Raw genomic sequence first — 16,612 nt, forward strand, 5'->3', positions numbered from 1 at the left:
GACGTCACCTGCATGGATAGACGGTATTTGGGTTTCCAGCCAACTGAATGCGGCCGAGTGTTGGAGGGGGTCGGTTGAACAGCGCTTTGTTTTTCCAGAGTTCAGACGTTACTGTCGAGGTAGGTCGTCGCCTCGCCACGCAGTCGTGACGTCGCGGTGGGTTAGCTTGCTCTCGTAGCCCGGCTGCCTCCTCGAGGCTCTGCCAGCATCCGGCAGCAGGTTCAGGTTAGCTCCGTCCGGCCGGGCTCTGGCTCTGCTCACTGACCTGCAGCATTGACGGGGGCGGTGTGCGGATGTGTAGCGTTCTGACCAAACCGGTAACGCTCTGGTTTTTGACGTCAAAAGTGACATAACTAGGGGAAAAAAGATGGCAGTTGTTATTAGAATGACTCAGGGTGTCACCGGATATAACACATTTCTAAGGTTAAATGGGGGCTGAAATGTTTTTGTGAGCACACCATGTTTTTTTTTATTTCTTCTGTTTGATTTTTTAAAACTATTATTATTATTATCTCTGTTTGTTTTTACAATGCATATGGAATTTAACACATTGTAGCAACTCTTGTCATTCGCCCACACACACACAGCTGGAGGTGTGGAAACAGGAAGTGAAACACAAAGTGACCTGAGAGATCTCTGAAAATAGTTTGTCCTGGGATCACCCTAATCTGAGTAACTGAACACAAAACAATAACCCTTTTCTTGCCTCTCTCTTCCTCTCCTCCCTTGGCCCAACGTCACCCTTGCACGCCTGCAGCCATGTCTCCATCAGTCCCACTGCAGGAGATGATCCGAGCAATCAGGTCAGCCAGGACCCAGTGTGAGGAGCGGGGGGTCATCCAGAGGGAGTGTGCCGCCATCCGGGCCCAGTTCAGACAAACCGACAACGGCGGGCGGTCGCACAACCTGGCCAAGTTGCTCTACGTGCACATGCTGGGCTACCCTGCTCACTTTGGTCAGGTGAGGGGAGATTTAGTTAATTCCTGTCATGGGGTTGGCGTGGGCTGAAATGTGGGAAACCATCAAGTGTCTGCTTTCACTTTATGCCGACTTTCGCAAAGTCCAAGTCCAAAGAGAAGTGAGGCACCGAGAGGAGTTCTTCGTGTGATCAGAAAATGTGTAGAAATGTATGATAAAGCAGAATATCCAGGCCCTTTCCACGTTACAAGCCAGGTTACAAGCATAACCTTCGATGTGTTTTCTTGGGATTTTGTTTGTAAATCTGAAGTGGAACAAAAGGTTCTCATCATATCCAGTCACTCTGAGTCAAGTTATTTTGGTAAATGTCTCTACCATTTAATATTTAACATTAAATGGTAGAGACACATCTAGAGACTAAGTTTTTGTCCTGTCCCTCATATTTAGAAAAATAGCTCATGCTCAGTCAGATCAGTCCAAGATAGATTGTAGACATCAGAAGTTAATTCTAACCACAAATTCTCAGTTGAATGTATGGGTGTCCAACTCTGGGTGTCTATGCATCCTTAAAAAGTCTTAAATTAAGGCCTTACAATATCTTATAATCATAAAAAATTATACTGGTCTAAGACCAACCCGAGACTTTTCTGTCAGGCAAAATTTGAATCACTCTCAGAAATCTACAATGCGTGTGACTAGATGGTTGAGGCTACTGCTAACTCATTACTAACATACCCTTTGCTAGTTCACTAGCTAGCTATCTTGGGTAAGTGCAAATTTATCGCCAATTATATGGATACAGTTCGTGCATTTCTGTGAAGACAGAGGTCTTAAGCTTAATTCGGGACGGTCTTAAAAAGTCTTAAATTTGAGTTGGCGTAACCTGCAGAAACTCAGCGCTACCATCCTGCAGGTTCTTGGATGCATTCGATTGATTGCATGAATCAATCGATTCCAGGGTTCTGCAGAGCTGACGAGGCCAGAGACATGACTCCGACGTGCTGGAGCACGGCTGCGTCTTGAAGTTGCGAGATGAAGCCGTGAACCGGAGGTCTTATAGTTTTCTTTCAACAGTTGCTTTCTTCTTGCCGCTCTTTCGTAAAAGCTTTGTTTGTACGACTTTGTGTTGTTCTGTCACATAAAATAAATGTTCTGACATGACAAAGTGTGAAGGCTTCCCCAGGACGCTGTATTAATTGGTTGATTTTAGCTCTTTTTTTCTAATCCTTTCTGTTGTCTGAACAATGTGAATTGTGTTTGATTCCCTCAAGCAAAACATGTCAAAGATCAACAAATCTCCTGTAAGTAGGCCACTGACTCTGTCGTTTCCCCGCTCAGGCTACCAAGTCTCCTCTGCTCAGAGTGATGAAAGAGCAAAGATTTTTGCCTTTGGGCTTCAGCAGAGGGTTCAGTATTTCAAGTAACTCCACTTTTCACAGACTCGTTGCTTCTTCTCTTGTAGATGGAGTGCGTTCGGATGATCGCCAGCCCGCGCTACAGCGAGAAGCGCGTGGGGTACCTGGGAGCCATGATGCTCCTGGATGAGAAGCAGGATGCGAGCCTGCTCATCACAAACTCCATAAAGAAGTAAGGAGAACTCTTAATATGTTATAACTCTTAGTATGTAATAAGATTTGCGTTTATGCAGGGAGAAAAACACTTTTTTATGTTCCTTTTTGTACGGCTAATTGTCATTGATTGGTAATAAAATTATAATCACATACAGTACTGTAAAAAGGTAGTTAGTTTCTTATATTTTTCTGTTTGTGTGACACTTCAATGTTACAGATGATCAAACAAATTTTAATATGAAAATCTAATAACTGATTGCGTCGCCCATGGCAACAACAACTCCCATTAAGTGCTTGTGAAGGCTGGCAATTGGCCTTTCACTAAATTTATTTCCAGGATAAAATGGTTTTCAATTAAGAATGGCTCGTTTAGCATCACACAGCAGTATTTTAACATCAGGCCATGACTTAGACTAGGCTACTCTCAAACCTCCATTTTGATTTTGCAGAATTAACTTGTGGGATTTGTGATGAACACATTTTGTCACACATTTTCAGGAGTGAAAGTGTTGATTGTAGCCTGATGCTAAAAAAGTCAGCCTCCCTCCACCACGTTTTTCTTCTAAATTCTATATTAAGATGTGAGGAGGTATACAGATGAAACAGTTACAGAATATTTTCCCAAAACGATTAAGAACTTTTTTTTTTCTTGGTAAATGTGAGAAAAAAACCTTTGCGTGGTTTGTCTGGTCGTTTTTTCTTATTGTTTCTTATTTTTGAATCATGAACCTGGGAACATTAGGCAGTGTTCTGCTTTTTTTGTTTCATTTATTTATTTACTTTTGTGGTATTTGGCTCTCGCTGGAGTCGTAGAAAACACCGTGTTGTAACTCTTTCCAGACTGATGGGTCTCGATAACTTTGCTCCTCATCTAGTCTTGAATTTCTTTAGATGTTGTTACTTTTTGAGATATTTTTTTCCTACTTCCTGTTGTCAGGTCGGGCCACTTCAAGAGACGTTTGGCTTCTTAGGATTGGTTAGGCTTGTAATTTAGATGGACTTCTATGTATTTTCCTCACATTTTGGGTGATATTAAAAGTTGTTTCATATAATCTGAAGCATGTGACCAAAAAGATCATTTTGATCAAAGAGGCAAAGCTCAGTGGAATCAAACATAGCTCATAAAAAGTGTTTCATGTCATTCAGATAAATTTTAGGTCCACAAATCTGGTTTGCGATCAATGTATGTTTCTGTGTTTTCCTCGTTCAGCGACTTGTCTCATAGCAACCAGTACGTGCAGTCTCTGGCTCTGTGCACGCTGGCCTGTATGGGTTCAGCTGAGATGTGCAGGGATCTGGCCCCAGAGATCGACAGACTGCTGCGCTCCTCCAACTCTTACATCAAGAAAAAGGTTACAGCATTTTCTTTTTCGATTCGTGCAGGTCCTAGACATTTATCCATTAGCAAAGCTCTTTTTGCTGTTACTGTAAACACCGAACGAAGAGTGTCATCGGTTTATTTTGTTATCATTTTTTTGGTATGTGGGAGTTTTTATGTTTTTATGAGCAGTCAGTATCCGCTTCCAGGGTTCACAAATCAAACAGGAATTGTTTACAGATGAAGTTAAACTCTGCACAGACTAGAGCTGCAATGAGTTTTATTCACTTGATACAAAATGAGAAACGTTTTATTGGTTTAAACAAACACGTTATCGTTCATTTTAGGGATGTCCAGATTGAAATTTTTAGTAGGTAGCAATAATTGAAAAAAAAAAAAAAAAAGATTAGAAATTCAAGCTGACAGATTGGAACGTCATTATGTTTTTTTTTTTATACGTCCATTTGAATTTAAGTTTTCTAGTAACCAGGTTTATATTGTGGCTAAAACCCCTGAGGTTTAGAATATCCATATTACCACATGATCCGCTTTGTCAGATCTTTGTGTACATTTTTCAAATGTACACAAAGTTGCTGTTGATGCTTATTCTTTCAGTCGCTCGAGAAATAAGAAAACAAACTTCTGGTTCACCCTGTTTATTATTGAGTTGATAGTCCTAATATTAAGATTTTAGCAAAACGTAAAACAATAAATTGGAATCGTTGCAGATTAATTTAGCCACGTATTAATGGAGATGATAGCTATTAGGAGCCTTTGAATGAATCTCCTCTGTTTAAATTGAACCACGCTTGGTGTGAGAATGTGTGATTTACTGACCGGTATCCTGCAGGCTGCTTTATGTGCCGTTCACATTGTGAGGAAAGTCCACGATCTGGGAGAGCTCTTTGTCCCGTCAGCTCGCTCCCTCCTCTCTGAGAAGAACCACGGTTAGCAGATTTTAATCCCACATCTTACGTCCCTGTGTCCGAAACGTTGCTTCCATGATCTTATTGCGTTTTCCTTTTACATGCAGGTGTGCTACATGGAGCTGTTGTGCTCATTACTGAGCTGTGCGAGCGCAGCCCAGAAACACTGGAGCGCTTCAGGAAGGTAAGCGGCGCCCCGATCCGATGGTTCCGCGGTGATGTGCGCGTCGTAACGGTGGGTGTGCTGTGTGCTCCCCAGACGGTCCCGGATCTGGTCCAGATCATGAAAGGCCTGGTGATTTCAGGGTATTCTCCGGACCACGATGTGGCAGGAGTCAGTGATCCGTTCCTCCAGGTCAGCTTTGCTCTTTAGGACTTTGAAACTTGCAATAGATGCCCACTTCTTCTCTTTGACATCACTGCATATTTTTATTGACTTAAACCCAGATTTTTCCTTTTTTTTTTGCTTTGTAAATTTAGGTCAGCATTTGTTTAAACTTAGAGCAGTTCATAGTGCCTTGTGAAATGTCTCATATCTCTTCAACTTTTCTACATTTTGCCACATTGGAACAATAAATATCAGTGTATTTTTCTTGGAATTTGATGACTTCTTAGCAGCTGGTTGCTCTAAATTGCATCTCACGGTGTTGGAGTAAAGCAGGCAGATTACACATGAGACTTCTAAAATATTCAGTGGTAAGAGATTTGGGGAACCTACATTACTTTTAATTGACCTATCATTTCAAAATCCCCATAAAATACAACAAGGATTATAGATATTAATGCCAAAAGGCGATAATACTTTTGCAAGGCACTGAATATTTTGATGTAAGTATACATAGGTGTATTATTTCTCCTGTGTTTTTATGCTTCTTCATCCCCATCTTTTTTTTCAGGTACGCATCCTAAGGTTGCTGAGGATCCTCGGTCGGAACAACGAAGCAGCAAGTGACGCCATGAACGACCTCCTAGCTCAGGTTTTGTTTCTATTTTTCCAGAGAAGCTTGGTTGATCAAATTTGTCTTTTGGATATCTTTCTTTTCTGTACCAGACTGAATCATTTGCAAAATACAGAGTGTCCTCGAATCTTTAAAAGGTTTGATATTAATTTATATAAAATTAAGGCCTTAAAATATCTTAAATTCATCCAAAAAAAAAAAAGTAAAGTCTTACATTTTGTATTCTAGTCGTGTGCAGATGACGAGAAAACAAAATGTATTCTACCAATTAGAACAACCAATCAGAATCTTGGGCCCCATGATAAAAAAATTTAATTGCAAGATGCAAAATATACATGAAGCAATCCAGACTTCTCAAAAAAGTCTATGTAGTTGCATTTTATTCAAGCTGCAGTAAAAAACTTTAATAAAAAATATGTTTTTTCCATATTTGTTAAAGCTGTCACCATGTCAGATAATCTGTGCAATCAATCTCCTCCCTGAGCTGCTATCACTGGCTAAAGTAATGCAACATTCTGACCAAAACAACCAATCAGAACCAGTAAGAGGGTCTTAGCGCTGTCAATCAATCTCATTCACTCACTGCCAAATGTGCTAATAGTGGAAAAACAACTTATCAACTTATCAATACAGGAAAAATGTTTATCTGCCGTCACTGGTAGCTGTGCTAATTAGACTGAGCGTTCACAAACAGCTGCGTTAGCTGCAGCATAGGGATGGGCAGCCACATGAGATTGTGATTGACAGCACTAAGACTCTCCTGTCTCTGATTGACAGATAGCATACGTCTCTCCAGCTAGCTAGCTGGCTAACTATAGAACCATATGCCATGTGAGAAGCACAAAATCTGCTGCCAAGAGCCAAAACCTCCCCAGAAATTTCACAGTTTTGGTCCCCTGCATTTCTTTGTACAGCTCAGTCATGATATACGTCTGAAATTTTATTTCTAATGGTCTTTAAAAGTCTTAAATTTGAGGTGATGAAACCCTTGAAATTCAGTCTATTGTCTGACAACGGCAGTTTACTGATGTGCGATTTGTTTTCTAGGTAGCGACCAACACAGACAGTACCAAGACTGTGGGCAACGCTGTGCTCTATGAAACTGTTCTCACTGTACTTGACATAAAGTCAGAGAGCGGCCTCAGAGTGAGACACATTCTCCTCTCACTGCATTACTACATCAGCAGTCTTTATTTAATTATCAAATGCTCATCACTTCACTTGCTCCATAGGTTTTGGCTGTAAACATCCTGGGACGATTCCTCCTGAATAATGACAGGAACATTCGGTCAGTGCTAATTTCCTTCCTCTTTTATTCCTTCACCCTCTGTTATCTCTGCTCACCACCTATTTCCTCTGATCTCAGTGAAGGCTTTTTTTTTTCCTTCTTTATTTCAAAAGTGACTGATCTCCCAACAGGCTGAGCCGAATAATTACTTTCCCTCTGAGCGTTTACGCTGGAGCTCACTCACTTTAAGCACCTTTTAACAGTGGATGTGGGCAGGTTGCGTTGGTTCCTAGAGATTTTGTTGTATTGTGGTTTTGTTAGTCTTTTCCACATGGGCCTTGTAGTAAAACGGGTTCGTCTCGTTTGCTCCTGCAGAACTACTGAGAAGGGCGGCAGTGATGAGAACGCTTCATTCCTGTTAGACCTGCCTTACTTGATCATATCTGCCCAAACATAATGTCTGAACTGTATTAAAGTGCTGACGCTGCTGTTAATCTCTGTTCATGATGCGGTACAAAAAAAAGCGTTTCATTGCTGGTCTTCTCGCAGATATATTGCCATGACCTCTCTTCAGAAGATCGTTTCGACAGACCACAATGCAGTTCAGCGGCACCGTGGGACCATAGTAGACTGCCTGAAGGACCAGGACGCGTCTGTCAAGCGGTAATCTACTTTTTTAGTGAAAAATGGGCTGAAACAGAGACACCACTACATGAAGGGCCTCTAATTTACAGCCAGTGTACTAAGGAGTCCGTTTTTTAAGCAGGAGTCAGAAGACCAGAGGTGTCCAAAGTGTCGAACGAGACCCATTTGTGGCCATTAGAATGATTTTTTTATTTTTTTTGTAGTTCCTTAATTTTTTTTTTTTTAATTGCACAAATCTGGTTTCCCAAGCACAAGCTGTTGATGCAGATTGACACTTTGTACCATTTTTAGGGCCAGATTTTCTTTGGCAAATTAAAGTTGCTTTAAGATGGCAAATATTGGTAACACAAAGTTCTTGTTTTTAATTAACCATGTATTTGGCTTTCATTTTTTAATTCAATTTTATGTTAAAACAGGACAAAACTGATCCATGCATCATTATTATTATTTTAAAAAAGCTAGTTTTCTTTTTTAGCTTTTAGCTTGACAATTTTTAGGACGCTTGTGTGAAGTCTTCAATATAATCATTGGAGACTTTTACAACCAAAACCGTAAGTAAAATGGATTATGAAGTCTGAACAAAATTGCCCTTAAACTGATTAATATTTTTATTTAAATTTTTCATGGGCTTTATTGTTTATTGTGACAGGCTGAGAAAAAAAAAGTTGCATAATTTATGCAAAAACATACAGGAAACCAGTGCGAATCTAGGAAAACTGGGTTGATATGATTGTGACCTTATCCAAAGATGTGTAGTAGTCATAGTTACGTGAAATAAATGTAAGAACATGTTTTTCAGAATTTTTTTTATGGATGAAAAAAAAAAAACATTATAAAAGACTTAATAATAGTTTTACTTACTCTCAACCTACACTTTGTTTGCAAAGAGGAAGATCAATGTGGATGTGTATGCTTGGGTGAACCACTGCTAATTCTACTAAATGAGTAGAAGTTGTTGCGTTTCATCAAAAGAAACATTTTATATCAGTCTATTGATTCAGTCGTTAACCAAACCTGAAAAAAGCCTGTCGTTCTGTTGATTGCTTTGGAAAAAAACGTTTGAATAAACGCAGCGAACCGGTTACAAAAGCAAGATTAGATTTTTTTTCTCTCTTTCTTTTTTTGTAGTGTCTCACCATTAAAAACATTTTTCACAATTACATTTTACAAGCTCTCAACAACATAGCCAGTAAGTGAAACAGTTTCACACCACCTGTGATTTTTGGCACTCTTATTTCTCGTGTTTCTGCCTCTTACTTTGGGAGCTGCTTCACTTACCTAGCATCCATTTAAGAAAAACTGCATTCTCAATGAGACAGACACAGCATTTGTACCAAACAAACTAGCATTTAAGCCTTTAAAGCATCTCTTTTAATGCTCATATGCAGAGATAAACCCTAAGTATCAATATTTAAAGATGCTCCTTTTTTTTTTTTTTTTTTTTTACATCGGGGAACGCTGTGAGCGCCTGTCAACACAGCCAAGCTGGATTAATTAGCGCCTTTGATCCTCCTCTCCCATCCATGTAGGCGTGCTTTGGAGCTGTCCCTGGCTTTGGTGTCGGCCTCCAACATCCGCTCCATGATGAAGGAACTGCTCATCTTCCTCTCCTCCTGCCCCCCCGAGCTCAGGGCTCAGGCTGCCAGTGGCATATTTAACGCTGCTGAAAGGTAGAGAAAATATTTGGTGGATTTTATTCCGCGTGTAAATGACTGATTTATTCCCAACACTGTCATAACGCATGCAAACACAGACGGCTTCCCGTCACGCTTGTGACTAGATTGGACGTGTTGGGGTTTTTTTAGTTTATTTTTTTACCCAGAGTGGGGCAGTTTTAATGCTGAGGCAGATGCAATAAAGGCTCTATTTATTCACTCTGCATCCACTCAGTGACATTCCTGTCTGACAGACACTGCCCGGCACTTATTCTCACACACACAATGCAGATGCAGATTCTGCAGGCTCGTCTCACCGTACAGCACTGCTCAGTTGGCTGTGTGTGTATGTCTCTGTCAGGTATGCACCGTCCAAACGCTGGCACATTGACACCATCCTGCATGTTCTCACCACGGTAAGTTCACTGTAGTAAACACTTTCAGAGCCTTGCTAAATAAGTCATATCTCTTGGAGTTGTGTTGACATTTTGTCACCTTACAACCACAAACTTTGATGAATTATTAGCACAGGAGGTATCGACGACTGTGATCGCCACAGCGTTTGCGCTCCTGCTTTTTTGAGTTATATTTCAGTCTTGTCAAACCACATTGTTTCATGTGTTTTTTGTGTTCCCTTTGTGGTCATTTGATTGTTTGTTGCAGGTGTTTTTACTTATTTATATTTCAGTGGTTTAGTGGTCTTTCCTCATCAGCAGCTGGATAGGAAGAGGACATGAAGTAAAACCCCACAATAGTTTGAAGAGCAGTTATTATCCCAGCTGAGCTGTGGATCTCTGCAGCTCCTCCAGAGTTACTATTAGCTTTTTTTGCTGATTAATGCTCTCTGGCCCTGTCTTGATTAGTTTCACACTCTTTCTACTTTTGGGCGACGCATTAAACAGTTTTTGAAGTTTGTAGTTCTAATTTGACAAAAACAAATACAAAATTTAAGGAAAATAAACTTCAATTTTTTTAAATGCCTTCTAACTAAACTGTTTTTTTAACTGGCAAAAAAAATGTAAATTCAATAGTTCCACATATTGCTTAATTTTTCAATTAATCAATTACTAAATTAGCGGACAATTATTTCAATAATTTATTAACCATTTCACGTCTTACAGTTAACGACTAATATTTGTTTTTTGCTTATGCAACATGAAGGGTTGTGCTTTTTGCTGAATGCCACCCCTACTTTCATTGAATTTCTATACACGTATTAAAGAACGACGTACGATGACGCCAACACTTGCACTGCTGACGGATCTACTGCTACGTTTGCGCGTGTGTCATTTCCACCCTCGCAGGCAGGGGGCGACGTCAGAGACGAAACCGTGCCTAACCTGATTCAGCTCATCACCAACACCTCAGAGCTGCACTGCTACACCGTCCACAAGCTCTACCGGGCGCTGCTCACCGACATCTCTCAGGTCTGTGGCTCAGGGTTTGAGTCGGACGGAAACAGATTTATATTTTAATTTTAAACAAATGCATCTCCAAGTGATGTGCAAGTGGAGTTTCTTTGCGTTGGCAGCAACCCCTGGTCCAGGTGGCTTGCTGGTGTATAGGAGAATATGGAGACCTGCTGCTGAAAGGAGAGTGTCAGGAGACAGAAGCTGTGCAGGTAAAGTACTGATGTTGTGTTTAGGTATAAACCAAAGAGTGCAAGATGGTCACAATGTTCAGGAAGAAACTAATTGTTGCTGTTGGTTGTTTTTTTGTTTTTGTTTTTTTTTAACTCCGTAGAGTTAAAGGGAAAATAATAGTGACATTTATTTTGCTCAAAATTGAATTTAAAATATCATTTTTTCTTTTGTTTTCTGTAGGTTTATTACATTGTTTTTGGTTGTTTTGCACGTGTCTTCATCAGGTGACGGAGGACGACGTCCTGGACGCGTTAGAGATAGTTTTGCAATCGCACATGTCGACTCCAACAACCAGAGGCTTCGCTCTCACCGCCACCATGAAACTCAGCACACGCATCACAGACAATGTGGAGTAAGAAAAAAAAAACAAACACCTTTTTTGTCCCACAGTGATCAGAGTCGTGTAAAAATCCCCCTAACAGACCAGTTTGTTGATGGGAAACCTTGTGCAGAACGCCAACTGTAAACAGCTTGCGTAATTTCTCCATTTCACACCCAGCTGCTTCTCTCTCTCTCCTCATGAACGCACTTCCCACCGGCAGTCGGATCAGGAGCATCGTCAGCATTTACGGAAGCTGCATAGACGTGGAGCTCCAGCAGAGGGCGGTTGAATACAACGCACTCTTCAAGAAGTATGACCACATGAGGTAGGAAAGACAGAGCAGCATCAGATTCTTCTTTCTTTTGTACGTGTTAGGTTCTAAGACAAGGGTTCTCAAGTTTTTATGACAAATAGACACAGTTATCTTTTCTATTTTACACTTTATTTGGGATTCTTAAGCATTATGGGAATTTGAGGAAAGTGTTTGCTAGGTTTTTTATTCTAGAAAAGTCTGATTACTATCAAAAAGTGTCAAACACCAGGTGTGAACTTTTACATTTGAATATTAGCTACAAAAAACAAGGAATCTGTAAAATGGAGCAGTTCTTTAAATATCTATTTGACTGTCCATCAATTCATCTACTTGTTAGTTTTGGCTAAACAGGGTTCGAAGTCATTCCTGGTTCCAGGTTCACCGTCTCTGTTGCGCCTCTGTGTTTGAAAAATGTTCTGATGAAGCAAAGAGCTGCTACTTTTGTACACTGTGCTGGCTGTAGCTGTTTCCAGGCTGAGGCTACTGCTTGTTTCCACAGGGCGGCCGTGCTGGAGAGGATGCCTGTGATTCAGAAAAACTCTCTGGGTCAAACCAACGGAGAGCTGAGTGAGGAACCCGTCAAGGAGAGCCAACCAGGAAAGGTCAAACAGGAAGAGACGGCGCTGCCACAGCAACCGGCTGGCCAGGTATGATAACACATATTTCCTAAAATATCTCTCAACTGTGAGAATGTGAGAATAAAGTAAAAAATATTTTGACTGTAAATGCATAACATTATGAGAATATTCATACTACAGTTTCTTCATTCTCATAATTTTATTACTTTATTCTTGTAATTTTACTGTTTTTGTTTCTTTCAAGCGTGGTTCTAATACTTTGTCATCGAATACAAACTTGTGTGATGCAGAAGAAGTGTTTCCATCACGGTTTTGCAAGAAACTCCTAATTTCGATACGACTGAAAAGCCACCTCATTCGAGAGTAAAAACTTTCTATCGAAAAATGCGTTTATTCGAAAAATGCATCTACAGTTTGTTTGGTTCGGTTCCGTTTTCCTCCTGCAGGCATTAAATGTCAGTGCAGCTGTGTATCTACGCGCTCCTGTGTTCTGTGTTTTCGCTCAGGTGTGTGACCTCTTGGACCTGCTGGGAGGTTCTCAGGAGCCTCTGCAGCCCAGCTCATCAGTCGGCGGCTCGGCGCCAACACAGCTCACTGCTGCCCCCACCAGCGCTGGAGGAGACCTCCTGGATCTGCTGGGTGGGTTCGAGCCCACTCCTCCGGTCCCAGGTCAGTTCTGTCAGACCCAGATGAGATGAAAACACAAAAAAACTATACGATTGTTGGCTGTAAAAAAAATAAAAATAAAAACCTGTGATTTTTACAACGTATATTTAAGTTTTCATAAGCTGGTTTGCGCCACGTATTTGACTCAGTCCCACGTTTTGTTTTCGTTTTTTTATGCTTCTGCTTGCCTCAGCTCCCGCTGTGACGGTGTATGAGAAAAATGGTGTGACTTTGACGCTAGGCTGCGAACAACAGTCGGAGTCGGGCCTGGCGATCACGCTCACTGCCTCCAACTCCTCTGACTCAGACATCAGCAGCTTCACCCTGCAAGCTGCGGTGCCCAAGGTTTGCAACCAACGTCCTGTTTGTCCCCCTGAAGTCGCCGCCTTGAAACCACCTTCTGACCGCATTTCTTATGATGACGTCGAGCTCGGCGACAAGTGCACCGTTCAGTGTTACAGTGAGGAATACAGCCGCAGGAACGGCAGGAGAGTTTCAATCAAATATTTATGTAATCGCTAACAGCAGTCAAAGTGCAGACATTTTAAGCAGACTGGCTTCATTTAAATTGATTTGAAAATGTCTTCCATCACTAAGTCACAGTGACAGCAAACTGTAGTCTTATTGAACCAGATGTATTTGTGCGTTCGGTCAGTTCGTGTTCAAAATTCAGACAAATGTAGTGTTGTGGATTAGGAATGCTAACAGAGCAGTTAGCATACTGCCTTAACACAACAATGAACAAATCCCTCTGGTCGTCTTGAGCCCAGTGAGCTTTAGAAATTAAAATTCAAACGTATGCAACTTTAAAATAATAATTTAAATAACTCCCACTAAAATAACCATTGCATTTTGGTTTATGCTTAGCATTGTGAGACCAACTACTGGAACCAGGAACCCTTATTTAATCTCTGTTACAGACATTCAACCAATAGCACGTCTCAATTTCAACATTTAAAATGTGCTACTTCAGTTTCATCGCCTCTAAAATCGTCACTACAGTCCTACTGGCAGTGAATGAAAGTAGAAGTCGCGTGTTTTGCTACGCTGCTGCTTCAGCTTCACCGTTTTTTTGTTTTCTGTCCTCCAGAGTGTGCAGTTACAAATGAGGGCGCCGAGCAGAGACTCCCTTCCTGCACATGGTGGCGCTAAACTGACCCAGCTGGTGGTCCTCAACAACCCCAACAAGGTGGGTCTGCAAAATGCTAATAGGGCTGTCCCCACATCCTCACATAAAATGACTTCAATGAATTTATTTACAATTAAGGCCTTAAAATGTCTGAATTTCTTTTCCTTTTTTAAAGTACGTTGGTTATAGATCTTACACTTAGACTATCTAATCTCGTTTATTGATGGGTTTTTTTTTCTTTTTTTGTGTGACTTTTCTGACAGGCAAAAGCTAAAGTCGCTCACAATCGGCTTCACTGCGTACTGTGACTCGAGGCGATTGAGGCTGCCAGTCATTAGCTGCTAACATGTATTTATATATATGCAAACAGCTAATAAATATTTACATTAGCAGTATGTTTATCACCAGTTAGCTGGACGATGTCTGTCTCAGCCATTGGCTCACTTCTGTTGCCAATCCTTGTTAGATTTTCTTTTGTGCGTTTCTGTCGCGATACAGGCCTTAAATTTCATCCGCGACGGTCTTAAGAAACGTCTTAAATTTGAGTCGGTGAAACCCGCAGAAATAACGCACAAGCTGGTTCTCCCATTCAGTGTAGTGATTCTTTAACCTGGCGACACCAATGGAAACGTCTTCAGAAGTTGTGAATTGACTCAAGCCCTTCGGGAGTCGTGTTGTATTCTTATCTCTTTATTTATTCTGACTCTAATCAGACAAGAAGCTTGAATCGTTCAGTGAACTGTTCCGTATGTTTCAGGTGAATCTGAAAATGAGGATCCGCGTGTCCTACGCCTGCCAAGGCTCGGTGGTTCAGGACACGGTTCAGGTGGACTCCTTCCCGGGCCTCTGAACGCGGCAGGGTCAGGAGGCGTCTCTCCGCGTCCCGTTAGGTTGCTGTCAAACCTGACAAATGCGTATTTCACAGGAATCCACAGCCACACTGAAGGAACGATATTTTCTTGGTGCTCGTTAGGTAAACATCACAACGGTGAACATTTAAGGATTTGCAGGTGTCAGAGGACAGAAATGGGTCATGTGAAATGAAATCATCACTACACATGTTTAAGCTTTTTTTTTTGTTGTTTTTTTTTATTTTTTACCAGAGTGTTTGGGTCACTTGGAGAAAGTATTTATTTACCTGTTTCAAGACTAAAGTCAAAGGAACCAACTCGAAATGTTGAGGAAAAGAAGTGAAATCCTGGAGAATCAAATTTTAATCAAAATAGTTTTAACAGCAAAGGGAAAAAAATGAGATTAGAGTTTTAAAAAAAGCTGATTAAAAAAAAAAACACACTCAATTTATTTTTAATGTTGTGTTGAGATTGTGAACAAGGGCCACTGATGGTTCCTCTCTGTGTGAACGACCTGTACTGACAGCAGTTCAGACATTTTGCTTTAATATCCTGCTTCCTCTGCTTTTTTTTTCCTTAACATTTTAGATTTGTCCTTGAACCAAAAACAATGACTTTACTGTTGAACTAAAATTTAAAAAGAAATGTGTGACCCTAATACTCTGTCGTAGATTTGAATGTTTGTGAACCCTTTCATTCCTAGATTCCTGCACAACTTGTTTCAAAGCATAGTTTTTGTTTTTACAATGTAGTAGCGACAAGAATTAAGCCGAGTTAATCAAGGTATGCTGATTAGGTCATCGCGGCCTGTGACATGTTTGAAATTGAACACTTTCGATCATGTGTTTGGGCCAGTTTTGCTGCATCTGGTTCTAAAGAAACCAGGACCGAAGACGACTTACAGAATAACAAAGGAAAAAATAAATCAGTAAAAATCAGTGTTTTATATATCTGGAATACTTATCTGATTCTGAAAAAAAATTGCATATTTCATTTAAAGATTCATTGACAGAAAATTATTGAGGGTTCACAAACCTTAAAGAGCGACGACCTTTTTGTTGAAAGACTGCTGCTGCTGCATAGTTTTTGTTTTCACCATTTTTTTTTGTTTGTTTTTTTGGCTTTTAATGGCAGCCTTTCGTCTTTGCTCCATTTGAAGATATTTGCTTTTATGCTCTTTGCACTGTCTGAACAAGGCAACACACTAACCAATGAGTTTTTAACCACTACTTCAACTTTTATTTATTTTTCTATTAAAATGCGAGATCTAGAGGGGTAGATTTTAAACACAACCATATGAGTTGCCTTTTCTTGTCTCAGAGTTCGATTATCCAGGTGTTTTAGCTCCTGACCATTCCCCTGTGCCTTCTGTCACTTTTTTTCTTTTTATTCAAAACGTTTGCTCCTGAGGCCAAGCTGATTTAGTTTGTTAGACTTTACGTACCAAACTACACCTCTCCTGGATGTTAGAATATTTTATCAATTGTTTACAGATGATTCAATAAAGCAGGTTTATTTATGAAGAAGATTATGTACAGCAAAACAAGACATTCAGGCACGCCGCTGCCTCGCAGATGTATATTTTGGGTAATAAATGTCGAAGCACAACCAAGAGTTTTAAATCCACGGAAACGCCCGGCCTTTTTGGGGGGGGACAAAGTGCTACGAAACAAAAAAACAAACAAGATGTCGAGATGAAACCAGCGTGTTTGTGTTGGCTCTGTGACTCATTATCATCTCTGCTTTTAGCTAACTCTCTAGACGTCAGATCACACACACACACACGACTCCACTGTAAAGAGCTGAGAGAATATTGATTGTCCTTGAATATTCTGTTGTTTTCTAATTAAAGACATTCTCAGGCGTGATTTTATCTGATGTCTGGGTTTT

General features: G+C 40.5%; 1 protein-coding gene across 1 annotated transcript; it reads left to right on the plus strand.

Annotated features, from left to right (window-relative positions):
* Nucleotides 1-16,590, plus strand: ap1g2 (adaptor related protein complex 1 subunit gamma 2). Its single transcript, XM_055033193.1, has 22 exons — nt 1-119; nt 758-960; nt 2,381-2,505; nt 3,700-3,841; nt 4,658-4,754; nt 4,841-4,917; nt 4,993-5,088; nt 5,630-5,710; nt 6,740-6,838; nt 6,925-6,980; nt 7,470-7,583; nt 9,095-9,235; nt 9,582-9,636; nt 10,525-10,647; nt 10,752-10,841; nt 11,088-11,215; nt 11,406-11,510; nt 11,998-12,145; nt 12,583-12,745; nt 12,936-13,087; nt 13,833-13,931; nt 14,629-16,590. Exons 2-22 carry the CDS (start codon nt 760-762, stop codon nt 14,719-14,721), a joined length of 2,385 nt encoding a protein of 794 aa, XP_054889168.1. The 5' UTR covers nt 1-119; nt 758-759; the 3' UTR covers nt 14,722-16,590.
* Nucleotides 16,591-16,612: the final 22 nt, after the last annotated feature.

The sequence above is a fragment of the Poeciliopsis prolifica genome, unplaced genomic scaffold (assembly GCF_027474105.1).
Source record: "Poeciliopsis prolifica strain line A6 unplaced genomic scaffold, Auburn_PproV2 SCAFFOLD008, whole genome shotgun sequence".
In the NCBI taxonomy this organism is placed as follows: Eukaryota; Metazoa; Chordata; class Actinopteri; order Cyprinodontiformes; family Poeciliidae; genus Poeciliopsis; species Poeciliopsis prolifica.

Excerpts from the sequence above, each read along its gene's own strand:
- ap1g2 (XM_055033193.1), top strand. The coding sequence starts at position 760 with ATGTCTCCATCAGTCCCACTGCAGGAGATGATCCGAGCAATCAGGTCA. Across the intron at positions 3,842-4,657 it reads ACTCTTACATCAAGAAAAAG|GCTGCTTTATGTGCCGTTCA; the intron begins GTTACAGCATTT and ends GGTATCCTGCAG. Across the intron at positions 5,711-6,739 it reads TGAACGACCTCCTAGCTCAG|GTAGCGACCAACACAGACAG; the intron begins GTTTTGTTTCTA and ends TTTGTTTTCTAG.